Source organism: Aulonocara stuartgranti, assembly GCF_965226115.1.
Source record: "Aulonocara stuartgranti genome assembly, chromosome: 7".
In the NCBI taxonomy this organism is placed as follows: Eukaryota; Metazoa; Chordata; class Actinopteri; order Cichliformes; family Cichlidae; genus Aulonocara; species Aulonocara stuartgranti.
The window spans coordinates 25,289,112-25,311,469 of record NC_138945.1 but is presented as its reverse complement, the minus strand read 5'-3'; the positions used below and the strand labels follow the sequence as shown (position 1 = coordinate 25,311,469).

At 39.6% G+C, this 22,358-nt stretch overlaps 2 protein-coding genes across 3 annotated transcripts; one reads left to right on the top strand and one right to left on the bottom strand.

The window, feature by feature from the left end:
- Window positions 1–1,111: 1,111 nt before the first annotated feature.
- ggt5b (gamma-glutamyltransferase 5b) lies at window positions 1,112–9,384 on the top strand. The gene is made up of 12 exons (XM_082542255.1): window positions 1,112–1,689; window positions 3,613–3,740; window positions 3,834–3,929; window positions 4,222–4,411; window positions 6,493–6,653; window positions 6,805–6,951; window positions 7,077–7,207; window positions 7,788–7,972; window positions 8,063–8,154; window positions 8,243–8,352; window positions 8,437–8,547; window positions 8,752–9,384. The coding sequence occupies exons 1-12, from the start codon at window positions 1,517–1,519 to the stop codon at window positions 8,899–8,901; spliced, it is 1,674 nt and encodes a 557-aa protein (XP_082398381.1). The 5' UTR covers window positions 1,112–1,516; the 3' UTR covers window positions 8,902–9,384.
- A 5,456-nt stretch (window positions 9,385–14,840) lies between these two features.
- On the bottom strand, window positions 14,841–21,967 carry ggt1b (gamma-glutamyltransferase 1b). 2 transcript variants are annotated; one of them, XM_082542254.1, is made up of 13 exons: window positions 21,740–21,967; window positions 20,847–21,021; window positions 20,620–20,750; window positions 20,405–20,494; window positions 19,970–20,162; window positions 19,721–19,881; window positions 19,145–19,294; window positions 17,912–18,048; window positions 17,451–17,638; window positions 17,229–17,356; window positions 16,885–16,997; window positions 16,676–16,789; window positions 14,841–15,470 (listed from the first exon to the last, which is right to left on the bottom strand). In XM_082542254.1, exons 2-13 carry the CDS (start codon window positions 21,011–21,013, stop codon window positions 15,324–15,326), a joined length of 1,719 nt encoding a protein of 572 aa, XP_082398380.1. In that variant the 5' UTR covers window positions 21,014–21,021; window positions 21,740–21,967; the 3' UTR covers window positions 14,841–15,323. The 2 variants fall into 2 exon arrangements, with proteins under 2 accessions (XP_082398380.1, XP_082398379.1); XM_082542253.1 differs by having other exon boundaries at window positions 21,749–21,967.
- Window positions 21,968–22,358: the final 391 nt, after the last annotated feature.

Genomic DNA, 22,358 nt, shown 5'->3' with positions numbered 1-22,358 from the left:
AGTAAATCTTGAAGTACTGACTCCACTTTACTCAAGTGAAAGTGAAAAAGTACAGACTCTGAAATATACTCAAACTAAGTAACTAAAAACTAGCTCTCTTTGAAGTAAAATTCTACTCTCCATTTTTATACAAAGGTAACTGAACTTTGTGCTATATTAATGCAATAATAAAACAAAGATATATTTTGAAAAGTCGAAAGTCCACATATTTGTGTAAAGACGTAGGGAGCCAGGGCAAAAGGTTGTTTGAAGAATAAATATGTAAGTACAGAAACCTGAAAATTCTAAAGCATTACAGAGTAATGAAGTATTTGTACTTACTTCCCACCTTTACATGAGAACTATTGCAGACACCTATAATAAAATGAAATCAATAAAAAGACAATAAAATATCGAAAACTATCTAATGTTTGAGCAATGAAAATGAAAACAAGAACAGATTCCCAGTGATTATTTTTTTATTTAAAAAAAATGTTTATACGTCTTTTAAACTCTGTAAACAACTGAGAGAGCTTTCGTAACGTCTCTCATGATGAGCCTTCTCTAAACGAACTGATAGATAAGGTGGAGGAAATGACGTCATGAGAAAGTAAACTATGAATAAACTGTTTACCTAACATGTAATCTGATAAATAGGTGTTAGAGTTTTACTAATCTGAATGCTGTGGACTCCTTGAAAGTCATCCGTGTTTTGTTTTGTTGTTGTTGTGGTTTTGTTTATTTGTTTGGTTGGTTGGTTTTTGTTTTGTTTTGGGGGGTTTTGTGTGTTTTTTGGTGCAGGGTTTTTCTTACTAATCTATTTTTCTTATTAATCTATGTGTCCTATTTCCTGTCTCACAGTCTGTGCGCCCCTCGGTTCACTTTTTCTTGTAGACTCCTCTTGCGTAAAACCATTACAGATTTTACGCACGGAGTTGTTCTGTGTTGCTGTTTAATTTGTCTTACAATGTCTTACCATCCAGAGGTCAGTTACGATGGCGCAATTAAAATAACAAGTGGGAGCCTGCTGTGGTCTTAATGCAGATGAGTTCAGCATCTGCGATATCTCTCTTTAAATACCCCAGTGTCACAGCTGGGTCGCTGACACAGAGTTCACATCAGACAGTGTGGTGGATGTCTGACAGCAGGAAACTAGTTTTTCACACACTGAGGGTCAGGGTGGGATGCTTTAGAGAGTGAGAGGGTACAAATTTATTTTTAACGTCGCATCTTTAGATCATTTATCGACATTGACGTCAATGAGTCGAATGGAAATCACCCTGGAAATCACAGCTAAGTCCCTCGTGAGATTTTAACATGATATAAGAAGGACAATTAAGGTTTAGTGGCATGCTGTAGTCATTGTACTACTCATCCGGTCCTATCTTCAGTTTCAGTTTAGCCATTTCTTAAAAGAGGCTGGTGGAGGCAGGGAGGGAGGTAATCCACGTCTGGATCATTGGGCAGACCTCGCGCACACTTAGTGGCAGCAAGAACAAGTTCCTTCGGCGCAAGGTTTTCCCCTCAGAAAGTCAAAATGGCCAAATATAAGCCCTGGGTGCTGTGGTGCTTTATTTTGATCGGTTTTATTTGCATCGTTACGCTCTTGTGCCTGTGCTTCACCTCGTTTCTGGGCGTAAGATGTTCCAGCGGCAGCTTCAAGCAAGCGGCGGTGGCCGCAGACTCTCAGATTTGCTCGGAGATTGGCAGGTACGTTTTTGTCTATTAAAGTCCTCTCTATAGTGGAAAGCTAAAGCTGGAAGAAAAAGAAAGTATTGAATTCGACTGGATTTTGTCTTTTATACTAATTCTTTTTAGAAATAGTAAGGAGGTTTTTAATTATGATTTTATTGTGTGTGTGTGTGTGTGTGTGTGTGTGTGTGTGTGTGTGTGTGTGTGTGTGTGTGTGTGTGTGTGTGTGTGTGTGTGTGTGTGTTTATAGATCTTAGATACAGTATTTTCATTTTAAGCATGCTTTCGTTCATGTTATATTCAGTAAGACTGTGCATGCTTCCTTCTGAACCCAGCTGGCACTCCATGAGGAGCCAGTGTGCACCTTGTCCCACTCAGCAATCTGTCAGCCAACAGTAAAGAAAATAAATAAATAAATAAAAATTTTAAAAAATAGACTGTACAACTTGGAGGAGATGGTTAAACAGAAGAAAAACACCTCTATCGCCAAACCAAAACTACTCACTAGTAGCAGCAAAACAACTCCAGCCTCACAGTCAGAAGCTCAAGCAATGCATACCACTGCAACTTTCTACCCTCAGGGTGCTTCACAAATTAACTGACCTGTAGCGCTTACCCAGTGCTGCATGGCAACAATTCACAATACTGTTTGACAGAACTATTAGACTGGACCTTCCAACTCTAAAGAAAAAAGCTGAACTGAGCAATGTGATAAGCTGTTTAAGAGATTTAATAGGCAGTGAAGAACAGAGATAAGACCTGCAGATCAGTAAGCATGCAGCACACTGTACCTCAGTACTTGTGCTTGTAACTGTAAAAGAAAAACTCAGTAACTGATATTAGCTTTTCTGACTGGGCAGTGAAGGTCTGAGCTGTTTCTCTAATGCACTCTGTGGTTGAGTTATTTGTTCTGCAGTGAGCAAGCCATTAATCAATCAACACAGTAACTGCAAATAAAGCTCAGCAGATTATTTTATTGTCCCCCCCATCCCACCCGACTAGATGTGAGCATACCCTTTCCTGCTTCCTGCAGATAGATATATCTCTGTCTGTTCTCTGCCAAAGTTTAAAGAGGGTTCATTTCCCACTTCAAAGCCAACACACTAAATTTGTTCAGGCAGGTAAAACCACCGGGCACTGTGCCAACAGGACACAACTTCAAGTAATCAAAGAAACCTGAAACACATCAGCTTTTTGTTGTTTAATCATACTGACCTTGTTCTTCTACAGTAGATGGGCAGCAAATAGAGCTCTTTATATGTCTGTGTGTGCACCAACACTCACTGCGGACAGATGAGCTATCAAGTTTCAGTTTGAGTTTTCAAACCTCCAAAATTCTTTCAGCTCCCCCACCCCGTGAACATCCCCAATTTTTCCCAACTCATGTTTCATTGTAAAGCTCCTTTGGTTGCCTGCTCTGTGTTACTTATGCTCACAGATTTGTAAGATAATCACTCATTCGGTCAGACCTTATTCACTGACCATCAGAAGCAAAACATTCCCAACAGTGCTTCCTCTTGTAGCTCAGTGACTACACTTGATCCCACGCCAGGCTACTGGTGAAAGGGCCCATTCAGGGCTATTCAAATACGGTCCAGTCAGGATTAAGTTGTTTATGTCACAGCTAACTTAGATAATCCGAGTGAGAAATGTGAGTTACATTTCTTTTTTTAGAGCCAGGTTACCTTATGAGTCAAATAAAAAAAAGAAGAGAAAGAAAAGAAAGAACACCACTATGGTCAGCGACTTCCTGGTATGTCACCTGAGTTCAACCTCAAACAGCAGGATGTGGTTCGAACATGCCCACTGGCAGCCGTCACCGTACTGTGGCATCTTCAAGTACTCAAACACCAGGTTCAATAATTAAAGCCACGTGTAAGTCGGAGCGTGTGCAATGAGTGTTTACACATTTCCCATAAATAAAATTAAACCCTCTTCCAGGAATATGCTTCAGCAGGGTGGATCAGCAGTAGATGGCGCCATTGCAGCTCTTCTGTGCACATCTGTGGTCAATCCTCAGAGCATGGGGATTGGAGGGGGCTCTATAATAACTATAAGAGATAAGAAAGGTAAGTCCTCTACTGATACGTGTTTCGTAAATTGTATTTCTCCACAGCAGTGATTGATTAGACCAACCAATTGGATTTCTCATCTATTTTAAGGCAACATTAAAGTCTACAACTTCAGAGAAACTGTCCCACAGTCATTCAGACAGAACCTGTTAAAGGAGTGTCCCACTTTCTTCAGTTTTTCCACAGGTAGGTAGATTTACAGCACTTATCAATATCCAGTTACAGATTTTGTCCTTGTGGTTTCTCACTTTACAGAAATTCATTTATTTAATTTTAAAAGATGCCGTTTTTATCCACTTATGTACTTAGTATCACTATGTATTGTTTATACAGTGATTGTAGCTTAAGTTGTTAGTGCTCTAGTTGTGCTGGTAAGGTTAGATCTTCCTTATCAATTAACATTTTGTCATATTTTGCAAACAGTTTTCCACCATTAGTCTAATTTACCTGCACTACTTTTCTCATTTTTACATTGAAGGCAGCCAGTGGGTCGGCGTTCCCGGAGAGCTGCGAGGCTATGAGGCAATTCACGAACAGTACGGGAAGCTGCCCTGGGCCAGGCTTTTTGAACCAACAATTAAACTGGCTAGGGAGGGCATCCCTCTGTCACCCTATCTGGGAAAAATCGTGTCCTTTGTGAAAAGAAACATACAAACATCGTCTCTCTGGTACAGCTTTTCAATTACTCCTCTGTGACTTAAGATATTTTTTTTTATTAATAATGCTTGCAAAGAAAAAATTGTGTTTTAAATCACATGTTTGATGGCACCAATGAACTAAAAGCATTTGTAATCCTAGCTGGAGCCTATTTCATGCAGCTGTCACTGCAGAAATCCTGGAGCGAAGGCCTCTCCTGTAAATCCCTGGTTATACTAATTTTGTGATAGTTTTATGTAACATCTCAAAGAGAATTTAACTTTACACATTGCGTAATAGTTTAGGCCAGGCACCACGCTCATTGTTCTCAGTGAAGCATTGTTATTTTTAATGACATAAGAGTGCACATTGTTTTTCTTAACGTGACTCAGGACCAGGATTTACCAGCTCAGAGACAAAGGTAGCATTAACCTTCATCCAAAAAATGTTTGTGAGACGCAGCCAGGACTCAGGTATCATGGGGAATACCTGAAAGATTGCATTTCCTTTTTGGATGCCGGGCCAAAAGTGTGTGCACAAACAGAGTTTTTTAATGTTTACGATAGCGAAGGGAATCAGAGGAAAATAAGTGGTGATTAGAAAACCTATTGCACTTGGATCTTTAAAAAGTGCATCACTGTCAGGTGCAAATCTGGATTCCTGTGAGATTGAAGATAAAAAAAAAAAATTGTAGTAAACACCAAGTGACCCAATTCTACTGTAAGGTAATCTCAGAAAGCTTTTAAACTAATAGGTAAAATTATGGAGCACTGCTTAGATGATCAGAGGCAAACCTGCTTCGACTCACTGCCCTCGGGGTAGATTTTAGCTGAGTCAGTCATTTAAAAAGGTGTGTTTGCTGAAAGGGAATGATTATCTTTGTGTTTGTCAGTGTCTCAATCTGTAAGAGGGTTGATGGATTGAGTACAATTTTGTGCGTGTGGGTGGTTGAGGCACACACTCGGCTCTAGGGTCAATGACGAGTCTTGTTTATCCAGAGTTTCTTTTGATTTGGGTCTCAGTGATATATGCTGCCTCAGCAGTGCTTTCAGGGCATTCACGTCAGCGCCATTTGATCAGCATGTTGCATTCCTAATGCATTCAAGATCTAATGTGGTAACAAATATGGTGATTAGCCATTTTTCTGGAGCTCTCTTTTCAGAGTTAGAAATGCCTCGTCTAATCAGCTTTTAAACTGAAAATGTTTTTCTAATCAAGACCAGTGAAAAGGACATTTTGGGTGCAAGAATGAAAATGGCTGCTTCTAATGCCAAAGTGCAATCAGTTCTTCCAAACAGAGCCACCGACTTTATGATCCAGTTTTGTTTTTGTTTTCTTTTAATTATCAGCTTTGTGCTGTGTCCTTCAGTTTACTTCCTGTTTAAAGTTAAAGTGTGGTTTCTGTAATTTTGTTTCAATCCCATATTCCGTGTTATGTATTTAGTGAGTTTTTGTCTGGTCTTGTCTGAATCTCCCTCAACTTCCTGGCTCCTCTGTTGTGCTTGGATTGTTGTTTTTTTTATTTAGTTTAATATTCTGAATTTTCTGAGACCTAAGAGCACAAGAAAAATAACTAAAAGGGACTTGATAAACTGTCAGCTATCAGTTCCACTGAAGAATATTTCCCTGAACTGTGACTGCGCTGTGTTAATTTCCTATTCAATCAATGCAGCGTGCCACTAATCAACCTGGCTTCAGTTTATACTGCAGTGAGTCTAACAAACCGTCTTCTCTGTCTGCCCAAAAATTAGATGGTCTCCATTTTTGTCACAAGTTTAAACAAGCACTTCATCTCAGTGGACTAAGAAGTAATTTTTTTAAAATTTCCATCTTTATATCTGAACATTTATAATCCTGGTAGGATTAGGTAATAAATAAGAAGTAGAAAAAGAGTTACTTAGTCCTAAAGCAAAGATTTCTAATAGCTGCAGATCCCACACAGGGCGATCTCGATCCATTCTTCTTTGCAGAAGTGGTTTAGCTGTGCAATGTTGTTAGGATGCACGGGGTGTAGTGCTTTGACCCTTCATCAGTTTTTGGTTTTGACAGCTCTCTGTCTCTTTTTCTCTGCTCTCCTTTTTGCTTAGTTTGTGTTTTCTTTTCTTTTTTACAGTGAAATTTTTTGCCACAAGAACAAAACTGTTCTGAGCACAGGCGAAATCGTAAAGTTTTCCAAACTTGCAGAAACCATGGAAACCATTGCAGAGAAAGGAGCAGAGGATTTCTACACTGGCAAGATAGGGCATGACTTAATCCAAGACATAACAGCTGCAGGTTGGTGCAATGTCAGCATTAGCAGCCTGAGGGTTTGTGTTTGAAAAGGAATTAAATGGAATGGAAAAATGACTTTTACTCAGTGTTATGAAAAAAATTTAATCTAATTTAGGGCAAAGTTTGTTATATACGTTCTGTGTGTCTGTCTCAGGTGGGACCTTGACTATAGAGGATTTGAGGTCATTCCAGGTGCAGGTCCAAGATGCTTGGACTGTTCCTTTGGGAGATGCTAAACTCTACATCCCTCCACCCCCTGCTGGAGGCGCCCTGCTTGCCTTCATTCTCAAACTCATGGAAGGTGTCGTGTTTTGTGTGATTTTCTTTTTCCGCTGTAACAGCTGGATGAAATTTCAATTTAAAGAAACAGTTAAACAGTTCTTAGCTCACAAAAGCTTAAAAACATTATCACTGTCTTTTCTGCAGGGTTCTCGCTGACGCCAAACTCTCTGGTTGGTGACAAGAAGATTGAGATGTACCATCATTTTATAGAGGCAGTTAAATTTGCTAATGGACAGAAGAAGAGCATTTGTGATCCAAAGTTTAATAACGGCAAGGTTGGGATCTGAAATATCTTTTTTCTTATTGGAACTGGGGACATTTTTAATACAAGGGCAAGAAATTGAATTCTAAAGTCTAGGTATATATTATGTATTGTTTCATGTATTTTATATTTTATTATATTATTTATATTCACTGCTCAAAAAACTCAAGATGAATATCTATAATATGTTAAGAATGAAGGGACTTTGCATTGATTGATGGAAATGAAAACAATCCATCTACAGAAGGTACAGATGAACTGAGGAGCCCAGCAGCTGGTCTCCTCAGTTCCAGATGTTTGCAGACTGTTGATAAAAGAAGAAGTGGTAAACACGGCCCTCTCTCAACGTTTTTGAGACGTGTTGCTGACATCAATTTCTAAATTACCTCTTTCTTTTTTTAATAATAGTAGATTTTCTCACTTTAAACATTTGACATGTGTTCTGCTGTGAACAAAATGTGGGTTTATGACACTTTCAATGTGTCTTTCGAAACATTTTATAAAGCATCCCAACTTTTAGGATGGGGTTTCTACATCTCAAACCAGTAATATCTGGGATATCTTGGAAATGTTTAATGATGCTCTCCTTTTAGTGTGCAGAGCACTTGATTGATCCCACCTTCATTGATCGCATCAGGAAGATGATTTCTTCAAACATGACCCATGACAACTCTTACTACAACGTCGCACCTTCTTCAGATCACATTGGGACGACACACGTGTCTGTCCTGGATGAAGATGGCCTGGCCGTCTCTGCCACAAGCACCATAAACCAAGTGTGAGCAGGAAGAGTTGTGTTATAGGAAACATACTAATGTTGGGTGTATCCATCATCCCCTCAGCTGACTGAGTACCCTTTGTTCTGTAGATTTGGAGGAATGATTTACTCTCCACGTACAGGCATCATCCTCAACAATGAGCTGGCTGACTTTTGCGGGAGAGCAGACACACTGAGGGCAGGTGAAGTTATATACGACAACTAAATTACAGACGTTTCACGATCTCATCACCGAGTCTGATTTCCATCTGATGTTTTATTTTTACGTAGGCGAACGACCTCCATCCTCAATGAGTCCAGTGATACTGGAGTCAAAGTCTGGAGGTCTTCTTATAATTGGTGGATCGGGAGGAAGCCTGATTACGCCAGCAATGGCCTTGGTAATTCAATAATTAAAAACTCTATTTGTTTCCTTGTTTGTATACTTCTTTGTTTGTTTACTCACAGTTCTTTTATCCTTGCAGTCTATAATAAATCACCAGTGGCTGGGGATGAGCTTGAAAGATGCCATTACTGAGCGCATAATCTTCATCGACTCAAAGAACGACGTAAATTTTGAACCTGGTTTTGATGAGGTGAAGTACTTCCCTTTATCCTTGCTATCCATTAATGATATTCAAATTCACTAGACTGTCTATCAGAAAAAAATCATCTGTAATAATGGATTCTGAAGAAGATTAGCGGTCCATAATCCTACAAAGGCAGATTTAATTTTTCTGTAATCTCTTAAGGATAAGTAGTATTAATGTTTTGTCTGTGTGTGTGTTGTGTACCCTCAGTCTGTGTCAAAAAGCTTAAAGGAACAGCTTAAACACAAAACCGGGAACTGGCAATACTTTCTCAATGTGGTCAATGCTGTGGAAAAGGAGAACAACTGCATTGCTGCTGTGTCTGACAGCAGGAAGATGGGAATGTCAGCTGGATACTGACCACAAGGATGCGTGACCTTTCCACTTATCTCTGCCCTTTAGACTAACTGACCCTTCAGCATTAAAAGTAACCATATGTGCGGAAACACTGACAAATAAAAGGTGAACAAAAGGTGCTGTGGCTCCATCCAACTGGACCAATCAGGAAACTACTCACCTTAGAGGATAACTCCAATTTATAATTGCTTCAAATCCAATCACTCCAGGCTATAGAAACCCAATTTATGTTGAGGTGAAATCTGCACTAAATATATAAATATAAGGGTGTTTAAATTTCTATTCATCAACTACATCTATGTAGATATTAGGAAATAGGCACACACAGGTGGAGTTTGTTTCCAGTCGAGCACCATTGAGCTATTGCAGGAAAGTGCCCTGAGATGATGTAATATATGTGACACACCGTTTCCAGTGAACTTTGCTTTCATCCATGTGTCAACCTTTCTACCTTCAGCGGGCGTTGACAAGTTTCTGTATGTTTCTTTTTTTATGCAGTCATTGAGAATTCCCATAAAAACAATGAGATAAGAAAATACAGTCGCTGTGTGTACCGGGAGCATGCACAGCTACAGAAAGTTCAGGACAATGTTCAGCTAGGAAAGCGGTCTCTGAAGTGTTGTGAATGTTTGAAATGCTCCGTCTTAAGTACATACGCACTTGTTCGTTTTTATGGCACTAGCCTTGATGACAGTAGTCAAAGAGGACGATGACTTTTATTGGTTTGTCAAAAACCAATGTCACAAAATTCAGCCGGCCACACTGACTGTTTGAAAACTGCTTTTGGTCGACCGCGCGGGCCGCCTGCCTCGTCACAGCTACTTTTAGTTTTGCCTACGTGTGCTCAGCAAGAGTAGGGAGCTAAACTGAAATGTTAATATCTGACCAACGGATACACAAATGATCACTCCAGCCACAAAGGTGCTCGTATTTGATTTCATGCACTGTTGGAGAAATGTGCACTGAGTGTGTCTGCTAAATCAGTTATTGAAACATGTAATTCTTTGTAAGAAATATTAACTCAAGATGAGCCATATAACCTTTTTAAAGTGACATCCTGGCAGCTTGCTCAACAAGGAACTTTTACTGTGACCTTAAATGTGTTACTCTATGTGAAATAACCTAATCCAAAAAAAAGCCTCCCCCAAAAATGTACTTTATATATTTTAACACACCTTGAATATTTTGGTTTTTTATGTTTTATGAACATATTTTGTATTGTTTGTAATAAAAATCCTTCTAAACCACAAACTCTTTCTTTAAACACATATTCCTGGTTGTTAGTACAGTATGATGGGAATAATTCTATTTGGTGCTTTCCCCTTTTGCCTTGTGCGTTTATACAGAGCAGCAGTGGAACAAAGAAAGCAGTAATGAGATACATTTCAGCAGAGAAACTTATGAATTAGTAATGATTTCTTAAGTGGATTCTGCTCCGTTCTCCTTTGAGGCTCTAGATGAGAGTTATGAGAACATGCAAATTTTACTCCGTGTGAAGCACCACTGTCTTTTGTTGTATGACAAATGAGTTAATCTGGATAAGTTGCAACTTCACGACTTTAGTGCCACGATCTTGCCCTCTTTGTATAAATAACAACCACTTAAAGTGAGCCATCACTTTAAAGGGTGCAGAAATAGTCTTTCTCTCTCAGAGCGGAGCGGTTAAATAATCCTGTGATGATTCAGCACACTTTCGCTCACAAAGTCCTTTGATGAGGCAAATTATCTTAACAGTAGTTTGATGCTTTTATTATGTCAGTTTCTGTGTCATTATATGCATTTGTCACAATGCCATTCGAGGCAATGAGTCAAATTAAAACTACACGTAGACTCTGATATACACAGAGAATTGGGATTTTTTTCTTTCCTAGCCTAGAGGGTTAGTCAATTGGTCTGAGTTGCATAACTTTGAATTTAATCATATGTGGAAGTGAGACTTTGCTTAATTGGGCCCTGAAGGAAAATTTTTAGATTTTTTATTTATTTTTAATTTTTTGCAGCTTCTTCTCAGAGCAGCTGTAAGCACAGGAGGTAGCAGCTCAGGATAATAAAAATAAAATAATTGTGAATTCAAATAAAATTGTGGTATGTTAAATGTAATATTGGCACACATGGTGGGATTGCACTTTCCCCCCAATTACTGTAACTCTACACCTGCTCCTGCCACTACTGGCAAAACCGCCAATGGATGGTAATGGTTCACAGGTGAGAGAGTGCCCAAACACCAGATAACAGAGAGCAATAAAAGTCAAAAATACACATCTCAAATCTCAGGCGAGAGGTCATTACATCATAACATTATATAACAATCAAGACCAACTGTTCAGGTAAAACATAAAATGTACGTGGAATATCTGGAGTGGAAAAAACGAAACAAAAAACCGTAGCACTGTCTTACTCGCCACAGTACAGTCATCTACACATTTTTTATAGTTCTTCTATTTTTGTTCTTTTCTTCTTTTCTTTTAAAATATGTAAAAACAAAAAAAAACATAAATTAGGTCAGGTTCAGTAAGAGCCTGTATGTGTAGGAAGATATCTTTGTGAAAAATGATCTTCTCTCTGAGGCTTACATCAAAGAATTCGAGCATCAACATGGATTTTGCAATGCGAATGAGTCTCACTTTAATAACTACGCGCACGCAGACATTAAATCATACCTCTCGGCAGGTAGTTCTCCCCCTATTTCCCCCTGCAGGAGACATTTGGCTTTATTTATGTAAAATAAAACCACTGGCTTTTATCCAGCCTTGAGCAACGTTGTGAAAAATAGCACTGCGTCCGAGGTTTGTTCCAGGAGCGGGAATATTTCAGCGGCCAAACATTTTTTCTGATGTAACTGTAACTGTCAGAATGGGGATATTAGCCTGCTTTGTGTGCCCATTGTAGTTTAATGAAAGTTAAAGACCTCACCTCCGCTGTACTGAAGCTGTAAGCTAGTGGTAGTCAATATGTTTGCATGCAGAGAAACAAGTACAAGCAAGTTACAGTTACTGGCTGGCTCCAAAAGCAGTTTTCACTTATACAAGTTGGCAAGTTTTGGTCCCTTTGTGAGAAGAGAGGATAGAGATGAATTTGTCTTTTAAATGTTTGAAGCTATGTGTTACCTTACAGGAGTATAGGCCCTTTGAACTTGTTCAGTGTCCTCATAAGTCATCCTAAAGACATCAGTATACCTGCCACGTTGGTCACGTTGTGTGCTGCCGCTAACGTCATGGCACACTCGCATCCATGTATGCTCACCAATACACTACAGGTAGCACTTGCAGTATTCTCCTGAAGGATAGGTGCCGCAACTCAGACAGTACCTCAGAATGTCCTTGGGCAAGATGCTAGCCCCAAGTTCCTCTCCGATGGATCCATCAGCATATGAGTGTGTTTGAATGTTAGATAGAAAGCACTTATGTAGATAAAGCATAGAAAGAAGTGCTTGTATGAGTCGGCAAGTCATGTAAAGTGGTCAGTTGGAGTACAAAGGTGTCATTTGCCATTACTAATCATTTACCCTGTCGACACAGAGGCGCAGCAGCTCTACTCTGAGCCCCTTTCAAATGTCTAAACTCTTCAGCCTATCACTAAGAAAGATGTCAGCCACACTTCAGAGAAAGCTCATTTACACCACTTCTATCTGCAGTCTCGTTCTTTCAGTCACTGTCCAGAGCTCGTGACTATAAGGTAGGGACGTAAATCGACATGCTCCTCTCTCTTTTTACCACGATGGACCAGTACAGTGCGTGCATCACTGCAGATGCCGCCCCAGTCCGTCTGTCAATCACTTGCTCCCCTCTCCCCTCACTTGTGGCAGCATCTCATCACTGACCCAGAGTGAGCACTCCACCCTTCCCTGGCTGAGGACCATGGCATCAGACTTGGAGGTGCTAATTCTTGTTCCCGCCGCATCACTCTTGTCCGCAAACTGCTCCAGTGCGTGTGAACTGCTGAACTACATCATCTGCAATAAGCAGAGATGAAATTCTGGGAAGAAGAAAAAAGCAAAGATTTCCACTGCCAGTGTCACAGCTGGGGTCATGTTTACTGTAACTGTCTGTAAGTAGATCATGACAAAAGTGATTTATTCCTCTGGGGGTGAAAAGTGAAAAAGAGAAAAACAGAGGAAGGAAAAAAGTAGCAGAAAAAGGATGTTTCCATGAGTAATTACAGTCTGGTATCATAAACACTCACTGACCGTGATGTTAGTTAAATAGAGGCATGAAAGTGGCCTTCATTTCACTCAGTGCATGACGAGGTTAGTTTACGTTGTGTGGAAACCACAGAAATCATGGCTGGAAACTTTATCTTTAGCTCACTAGTCTGTTCACAGCCTTACAAACAGATCTGGTCATCACGTCTGATGTTGCTGAATAACATTCATCGTTATATGAATGGTACTCGCACCATCGAGGCACCTCAATATTTGATGCAAGGAAATGAGCACTAATTTGGGAGTGGTTTTGTGTTTCACAATGGCTGCAATTGGGTTGGGTTCATTGATGACAGGTGTATTTGATTGCACTCACATGCAGAAAATTGTCTTGCTGAGCCTGGAGTGGTTGCTGGACTACTCTGTACACGATGGGAGAACAACAGCTGATCCCTGTTGAGGTTATCAGCCTGTGGGGTGTAGCTGATTTGTGGCATAGCTATCCCTGGCCTTGGACTATATTGTTTATCCCTTTTGAAAGTGGGAGATTCAACTTTAATATGATAAATATTGTAGCTGCCGGGATTGTTTCCCATTAATCTCATTGATTTGACTAATGAATTATGTTTTAGATTTAGTCTGAGATGGTCAGAGTTAGACTCTTGCTACACAAGTTAAACTGTAAATATGACTTGTTACTGATTAGGCTGAAACGTTGCCATGGCTGTCTGAACTAAGGAAGTGCTAGTCACATATTAATGGGCTATCCTGTATTGACAGGTTGTCTCATTTTGTTTGTGGCTTGCATTGCCTCATTTTGAACGCATCACATTAAGTTTTCCTACATACGTTTGTATTAAACTTGGTTGTTTTTTGCCCTTGTTTTTTATGTAATAAAAAATATTTAGGCTTATGTTAAATTGTAATTGTTTTGCCCTTTTGTACAAAGTCAATAAAAATTGTTAACTTTATTTGTGTAACTTTTGTCTGCTGGTTTATTTTACTGCTTTCCTGCACGGTAGTACACCATGGTAATGGTTGTCTTAGATGCACAATTAACAATTAAATGAGGAGAATGGTTAATAATTAATGGTGCCATGTGGGGGGTAGGTGATGTGTTCAGGCACCTAATAAAATTCTGCTTAGGGCCCCATAACACCTTGACCTGGCCCTGCACTTGATTTATGACCTCAGAAAACACTTGATGGTGTCAGTCGCTAGATTCACAACCTAAATTCAATACAGGATTATGTTCATTTGGTAAATTATGGTCCCAGCTCTAGTCTGATAAACTATATAACAGGGTAAGCTACTGGGCTGAATGTTGTGCAACGAGTTGTTGAGTGACAAGAGTGCACAGTCTTTGTCAGTTCCATCCTTCACTTATTAGATCTGGTGTCAAAACACCAAGATGGAGTCATGGTTTAACGTTGTAAACATAGTTAATGATCCAAGTAGTGATATAAAAAAAATTAAAAGAGAGAACAAGATGGAAATAGCCAAACTACACAGCTCTGCGCTTCAAAAGTTGCAATTTATTTATTTTTCAATAAATATATGGTAGGTCCAGAGAACAAGTCCCAGCTTTGTTTTGAAACATTGGTTCTATTACATGTGATCCAGTCACTCATAGCAAATCTATTTATTTCTATATATCTAATCTAACACTGTTATGTATTTAACTTATTATGTAACTTTAGCTGAATGAAAGGTGAAGATGGACGGCAACAGCTGTAATGTTTTTATGAGGTCATTAAAAGCCGATGAACTTGGGATTCCTGGATGTTGTTATGTGCAGTGTTTGAAAATGTTTGATCCCGAGGTGTTGCAGTTTCTTATGACAGTAGCAGATCTCAGTTTTGTGGATGCCATGTGTCAAAACAATCGCAGGAAACTGCTTTACACATCTACTAATCTGTGCTTCACAAATAGATTGAATCATAGGCGCTCAGTGTCTGAACAGTTTTGTTTGTTTTTACTGTTATACCAAAAGATATCTTTTTTAAAAGATTTTATTCACTAGATTGATGTGATCATTAGAATGATGTGAAGTTAAGAAGGTTCAGCCAAGGCACTCAGTGTTAAAGTATAGCTTGTAATGGTTAAAGGCTTGTTCAGCTGGTACTAGTTGTTTTGTACAATCAGTACAAAACAACTGGTGCCCAAGACAAACGCCCATGTTGGCTGAATCTTTACCAACTTTCTAATCTTTGAGGTTGTCCCACTGGTGTCAAGGTTCACAAAACTACAGTATCTCTCCATAATCATAGGTGTGTTTATAACTTCAGTATCCTGCTGCATACCCCCCCTTGCGTGGATCGGACTGAGCATACACCTTGTCATCATGACACAGTACTGCCTGCACCACGGCTCCCGTCGATGTGAGGAGTTCTGTCTCATGGTTCTTCCTTGCCAAACCATCCAGGACATCCTGGAAACCAAAGCATGAGTGAAGACAGACTCTAAGCACAAAAACATGACTGACTAGGCGTGCCATGTAAACATGTGGGGAGGGGTTGTCTGTTCAGTGTTTGTCCATTAACACTGCTGTTTTTGCATGAGAGTAGAGAGGATTATTTTAATACTTTTTGCATTGCACAGTACTTGTAAACTGTACTTGTAAAGAGCACTTTTAATAAGAGAACTGGAGTGCTGGTCAGCAATCACCCCACATGTAATGGTGCAACCAAGTTAACTATGTAAGAATAAGAAGTCAGTGTCTGCTGTTAGAAAAAAACAGATGCAGAATTTAAAGGGGGTGGAAGTTTGAAATGAACCAAGCATAAAACTCTATTACTGAAACATTTTTTTCTTTTCAGGTATGGAAATTCATAATTGTAAACTGGTGCCAATAAAAAAAAAGTGTGCTACATTTTTTATTTATTTTTTTTTTTTTTGCTTTTTAGTCAAACTGAATTAGAAAATTCAGAACAGCAATACTTATATTTTTGCATTAAAATATCGTTATGATTGGTGGATTAACTGTAACAGAAACAGAGAAATTTTGTAATTACCAATACTGCTAATTCAGAGTAGCTGTGGTAGTAAATTTACACCAGAAAAACATAAATTTGTCAAGCATTGTATTTGTGATGTACAAATATATCACCTAAAACTGTTCTTGTTTTCAGTTTTCTCTTTCTCTCTCCCTCCTTCTCCTCTCTGTGTAACCTGATTACAGAAGTATGGCTCTAGAATCATGAAATCATCTGTAATTGTTTCTGCTTGCAGTCCAGTTTTCAGCTCCACCACATCCCCAGATTATAAACTCAGTAAATATCAGCTTTGTTCCAGCCTTTTATAATTGTTCTAGTCTGCTCCAGCCTAGCCTCTAAACTTCTCACCATGAATTAACACACATGTTATGAACACTCAGAGAGTCCTGGTCTGGTGTCTTGTTCAATTTTGTGAACAGAGGTGAAATGCCACAAATTAGACCATTAGCATAACCCTAGTACAACCATTTCCTCCCTTATTGTTACGCTGTTTTTACCCATGAAGCTAAAGATGAAACAGTGTTCCCAGTTCTTGTCATGACTTTGGTTTATACAGTGTTTCTTAGGGTTGTGAATAAAACATAGTTTCCCTGCACACCACACCACCGCCCAGTTGTTGTTTACTGCTTGTGACACTCACTTTGTCAAAGCCAGGCTCCGCTACAGTGATGTTAGGACTCAGCTGGTTGTGGACCCTTGGATCTAACACAGCTTCTTTCAGATCATAGTTGAAGAACAGGGTGTTTAGAATCACCTAATAAGTATTAAATAGAAACCAAGTTATTAATTAGTTTCTACATTTAACGAGTAGAAATGAGTGTTTTACATAGGTATCGGTACGCATTTTACCTGAGCAACAGAGGTGGTGATTTTTGTTCCTCCTGAACCTCCGACCACCATCTTCACTTTGTTGCTTTTGTCAAAAAGGATTGTTGGACACATTGAAGACATTGGCCGTTTCCCTTTTTAAAATGATATGTTGATAATAATTACTTTCTGAATGTCTGAGTCAGAGCAGATTCATGTGCATGCACACAAGATATTATTCAGTAACCGTCAATAACCAGGCTGACATCTGCATGACTTTTAATCACTCTGTCATTAAAAAGCTCATCTGTCTTGCAGAGTCGCTGGTTTTAAGGCCCTCTTATGTGTGTTCTCAGTCTGTACGAGCGTGGTGGCCATAACCTTACCTGGCCTGATGAAGTTGTTCGGTGAAGGAGGCACACCGAAGCTGTTTGTGATATCAGGCGAGCTGAAGTCGTCCATCTCATTGTTGAGAATGATCCCTGTTGATGCTGACATAACTTTGGAGCCCAAACTGCAAAAAACAAACCCAATAACCAGTAAGAAATCACATAAGTTGTACACACATGAGTGATTAACTTCATGAAGTGTCAGTTAGGAAGTCGTACTATAGGTTGATAGTGCTGGTGGCAGCCACAGCACTTCCATCTTCAGCTACTACCGAGAGGTGCGAGGTCCCGTAGTTTTCAGGCAGATAAAACTCTGGCTCGTAGTAGTTCATGTGATGTGTGGTTTCATCGGTAATCTTTTCATGGAGGGCATCGGCATACAATTGTGAAGTCATATTCTGGATGAGCTTTGGGGGAGAAATATTATAATTATACACATGCAAAACCTAAAAAGGTTTCCTATTATTCTGTCCTCAGGTTTTAAAGAGTCTAGCCTAATCAGAATATGCAGGGTAATTTTGTTTTTCTCTTTTCAAACAGTGTCGAACAATGACTCTCATGGAGGACTAACATCAAATTTGGATTAATTTCAATTGTTTTTTTTAAAATTTGTTTGATTTGTTTCATTATAGAAGTGATGTCAAAAACTCCTTTAATAATTGTATAATCTATAACCTTACACCTGTGATGTTGAGAAACTTCCGATCTCCGAGCATGGTTCTCTTTGCGTAAGCGAAACGATAGGCCTCCACCATGCGGTGGTAGGTTAGGATCTTTTTCTCAGTGCTTGCCACGCTATCTGAGGTGAAGTTGTAGCCTGCAGAAAATACAACAATAAGTACCATTTCATTTAAAGCACAGCCTTACCCACAAATGGTTGTTCAGGTAGGAAATGAGACACAAAATGCAGGCTGTTCCTGTGCTTTTCATTTAGTCTAAAAGGGAGCTGCAATCAGACCAGAGCTGACAGCCACATGAGGAAACAGGGAGATGGCTGAGAGAGCCAGAGTCTGGGTCTGATGGGTTTCAGCTGACAGCGGCAGGAGTCACAGTAAATCAGCCGGATGGAAGTTTTTGGACAGTGAAATGTGTGTGTGTGTGTGTGTGTGTGTGTGTGTGTGTGTGTGTGTGTGTGTGTGTGTGTGTGTGTGTGTGTGTGTGTGTGTGTGTGTGTGTGTGTGTGTGTGTGTGAAGCCTCCACCATTCAACTCTGTCCAATTAGAGATGAAATAGTGAGATTAATGTGAGTGTGTGGGAGGCAGGGCGGAAATAGTGAGGAAAGGAAAGGAAAGGAAAGGAAAGGAAAGGAAAGGAAAGGAAAGATTAATATCTTTAAAGGAAGATTTGGGATCTAATCGTTAGAAGAAGAGACTGTCTCTGACCTAAAAAGTTACTGAAGCAGGGAGACAGTGTCCTCCCAGGCAAATATTTTAGATAGTATAGCATTCCCCAACCAACAAGGTCAAGGTCAACTTTATTTATATATCACATTGCCAACAGTCCATGCTGCACAAAGTGGAGCATGGAAATAGCATCACAGATGTAAAACAGACAATTATCTTTGGATCTTCACTACTTCAATAAAATTAAAGCTCTTTTAATCCAAATGGGCCCCACACTTTCAACCTGGAGCACTAATTTAATTTTGGCATAGTTATCCCATATCTATATGATAGTTCACTGAAAATCATCCCAAAGGTAGATCTGTGCTTTATCCCATCATTCCAGCTGCTCTTAGGTAGCAATAAGTCAAAGGTGCTTTTTATTGAAGTGAGACTGAAGAGATTTAGTGCACAGTAGATCAGCTTGTTGAGTCTTTTCTGAAAGACTGACTGGTAGTGTGAAGGCAGCTCACATAAAAGCTTATTCTCTCCCACTCGGGATGTTTTTTTGGACAAAGCATCAAGGCTTACCATTCAAGATGTTTAATATCAGCGAGAGCACAGGGCCGCTAGCGGGGGCATTGGGAACAACCATGGTGTACTCCCCCACGTTCACCCTTAGAGGGTTCTCATCCAAGACAGGCGTATAATCCTGCAGATCCTCCATTGTGATGATGCCGCCTAAACAGATTGACAAACACTGTGAACGCACACTTGGACAGAACTGCTGCGTTGCACAAATCCTCTTTATCGTGAAAATTAGATGTGCATAGAGGTGTATGTAGCTATTTAAAGACTAAATATAAAGACTTTTTATGGAAACTGCGTATATGGGGTTTTCTAGGTACAGAAACATGATTTTAATTGCAGAAACTGCTGTTCTCATAAGTCTAACCCTTTGACTGTAAATCTCAAAACTGGGAAGATAGCTGCGACTATCAGCACAGGAGAACTGAACGTTTGCTGCCAGACTCAAATCAGTTCAGTCCTGATGTTAAGTGCTGGTGAATTTCTATATATGTGACTCCAACTCATCTGTTTTCCCGTTCAATTAAAATGTCTGCTTATTAGTGTTAAAAACTATACTTTGTAAAATAAAAATAGTACCTGCTGCCTGGATATCTGCCACAAGCTTCTGAGCCAATTCTCCCTTGTAAAAAGCATCAGGACCCTCTTCGGCTATTTTTCTATAGGTTTCCGCGAGCTTGGTAAATTTAACGGTTTCATTTTCTTTTAGGACGTCGCTTTTCTCCCCGCAAAAAACTTGACTGAAAGAAGAGAAGATGATTTACAATGGATTTAGTCACTGTCTAAATAATGTCACAGTTTTTATAGGGATAGTTCCCTTCTTCTCACCACAAGGTTGGGTCCTGCATGATGGTTTGCTTATTACTAGACAAAGCTGAGGCAAGTGCCTTTCCCAAAGGAAATCCTTTCTCTGCAAGTTCAATGCTTGGCATAAACAAGTCTTTCCAAGGCAGTTTTCCATGTCGCTGGTGTGCCATCTGGTAACCTCGAATCTCCCCTGGCACAGCAATCGCCAACCCTCCTAATAACAATGAGGATCAGGCACAAGGAAGTCTTAAAGATTTTATTTTGGTGCACTGAAGTTCTTTAGAGGTTTTTTAAAATAATTTTTAATCTAAATGATTGTTTAATTATTTATTTCACAAGCAAATCTTTAAGAAATTACACTCTCTGACACTGATCACCCTTTTCTCCATCACAATCACAAAGTCATCAGCTTCCCTCAGTTTGTTGCCATGTCAGATAGTGCTGGTTAAACATTACCTTTCTGGGATAGATCTGTACTGTTCCCAAACATGTTTTCTGTTGCGTTGCGTGGTGCCGTCTCCCTGGCATCAATGGTCTCAACTCTCCCTGTGCAGGTCAGGAAAAGCATTTAGGGGCCCAATGAAGTGGAAGCTTTATGGGTTTGTTGTGTTAGTGGGAAAGTATAAGAACAGAGTATTTGAAGTAAAATGCATTTAAGACGGCAGGTGTACCAGTCTTTGCATTATAGATGGTGAAGAAAAGTCCTCCTCCGATACCCATACTATGAGCATTCATCAGTCCAACACACAAAAAAGCAGCTATAGCAGCATCTACTGCAGAGCCCCCTCTCTTCAGCATGTCCCTGAGGTTTGAAATAAAAAGGAGACAAAGTGGGAAGGGAAGGTGCTGGAAGTTTTACAGTTAAGATCCTCCGAAGTATCTTGTGGACAGATCTTACCTGCCGATCTCTGAACATGGTCCAGCGTCTGCTGCCACAGCTGCCTTAGAGTACCCCCTCTCACTTTTTGTCTCCCTTCTCCCCACACCAAAGTAGACGCCCACAAAAGTAGCAGCTGCTGCCAGCAGCAGTATTGTCAGTGCCACAATTATTGTCTTCTTTTTCATTTTTATACCTCAAACACAACAAATAATTTCTTTAATACCTCAGAAGACTTGGCTTGTATTTTAAAAGTTGCAATGTTGAGCTAAAACAAAGCAGCAGGAACATGCAAAACACTGAGATTATACATCCTCTGACAGACATACAATACATGTTTAAATACTTTGTGCAATGTGAAACCAAACACGACTGCTCGCACCTGTACCAGCTACATAAAGAGGTTGTAGATGAAATTAATTCAGCAGAGAGAAAACTAAAAATATATATCATGTCCAGTGGCTTGGGTAAATAATTTAGAAATTTAGTCATCATTATACAGCTACGCTCATCATGTATTCCCATTTGATCCAGGTCAGCAATGCCAGTTTGAGGAAAAGATTTGTAGATTTGATAAGTCTGAGGCACAAGATTTCCAACGTTGTGTAATATTAACATAACCACAGTAAGAGCCCTAAGAGAATCCATTTCTAATACTTCCCTGAAAAAACGTCTTGGAAATTGTAGCCTGCAAAGCTTCACTACACGAATAAAACCAGAGAATGTGACGGGAAAGCAAATTAATAGCTGCGCAGCACATTTAATATTAGTGCACATCAGTATAAACTGACTAGTTATACAAAGCTGTCGTCTGTTTTCACACCTCACACACAAAATAACTTCAATAAACTGAAAACGGCCCCTTTCTTCAATTTAAATTGAACATTTTGCTTTCACAGATATGAATCAATGACCTCTCTTACTTCAGTTCCTCTCGGGGTCTCAGCAGCAGGCTGCACGCTGTGCCACGGTCTGCAGGAGTTGAACGGTAAAAGGCTCACTCAAGGTCTCGATGTGTGATTGTCACAGAGTAGTTAAACTTTAAACCATCCCACCATAAAACACCATACTTGTGTTTTTGATTGGGGTGAAAGATGCAGGCAGATGAAAGTATAGAAAATGAAAGAAAAAAAAAAACCTTAGACAGCTGCTTTCAAATAATTAGTTTTCTGTATTCAAGCAACTTTCTAATATCCACAGACAACTGCACAACCCTGGAGCTGAGAGTAAGAAATAATCGCCAGATGAAAGGCTCTTTATCTGTGGTAATACTTTATCTGTGAAAAAGATTAACCAGCAGTAGCCTCAGTTTGCTGATGGTTCACTTTAAATAAATGCCAAACGTTTTATAGTTAACACAGGACCTGTTTCCTTCTCTTAAGTAACGCAGCGCCTGCAGGAATGTCATTGAGTTTTTTTTCTTTCTATGACTTCACACAAAACCTAATATTTAGGTTTTTAAATAAAGTGCCTTCTCATCGGAAAAGTGAAGGCTTTCTCGGCTGCGAGGGAGAAGATCTGCCATGAGGCGAG

Excerpts from the sequence above, each read along its gene's own strand:
- ggt5b (XM_082542255.1), top strand. The coding sequence starts at position 1,517 with ATGGCCAAATATAAGCCCTGGGTGCTGTGGTGCTTTATTTTGATCGGT. Across the intron at positions 3,741-3,833 it reads AACTATAAGAGATAAGAAAG|GCAACATTAAAGTCTACAAC; the intron begins GTAAGTCCTCTA and ends ATCTATTTTAAG. Across the intron at positions 7,208-7,787 it reads CAAAGTTTAATAACGGCAAG|TGTGCAGAGCACTTGATTGA; the intron begins GTTGGGATCTGA and ends CTCTCCTTTTAG.
- ggt1b (XM_082542254.1), bottom strand. The coding sequence starts at position 21,013 with ATGAAAAAGAAGACAATAATTGTGGCACTGACAATACTGCTGCTGGCA. Across the intron at positions 18,049-19,144 it reads GATATTAAACATCTTGAATG|GCTACAACTTCACCTCAGAT; the intron begins GTAAGCCTTGAT and ends TATTTTCTGCAG. Across the intron at positions 16,790-16,884 it reads TCACCACCTCTGTTGCTCAG|GTGATTCTAAACACCCTGTT; the intron begins GTAAAATGCGTA and ends AATACTTATTAG.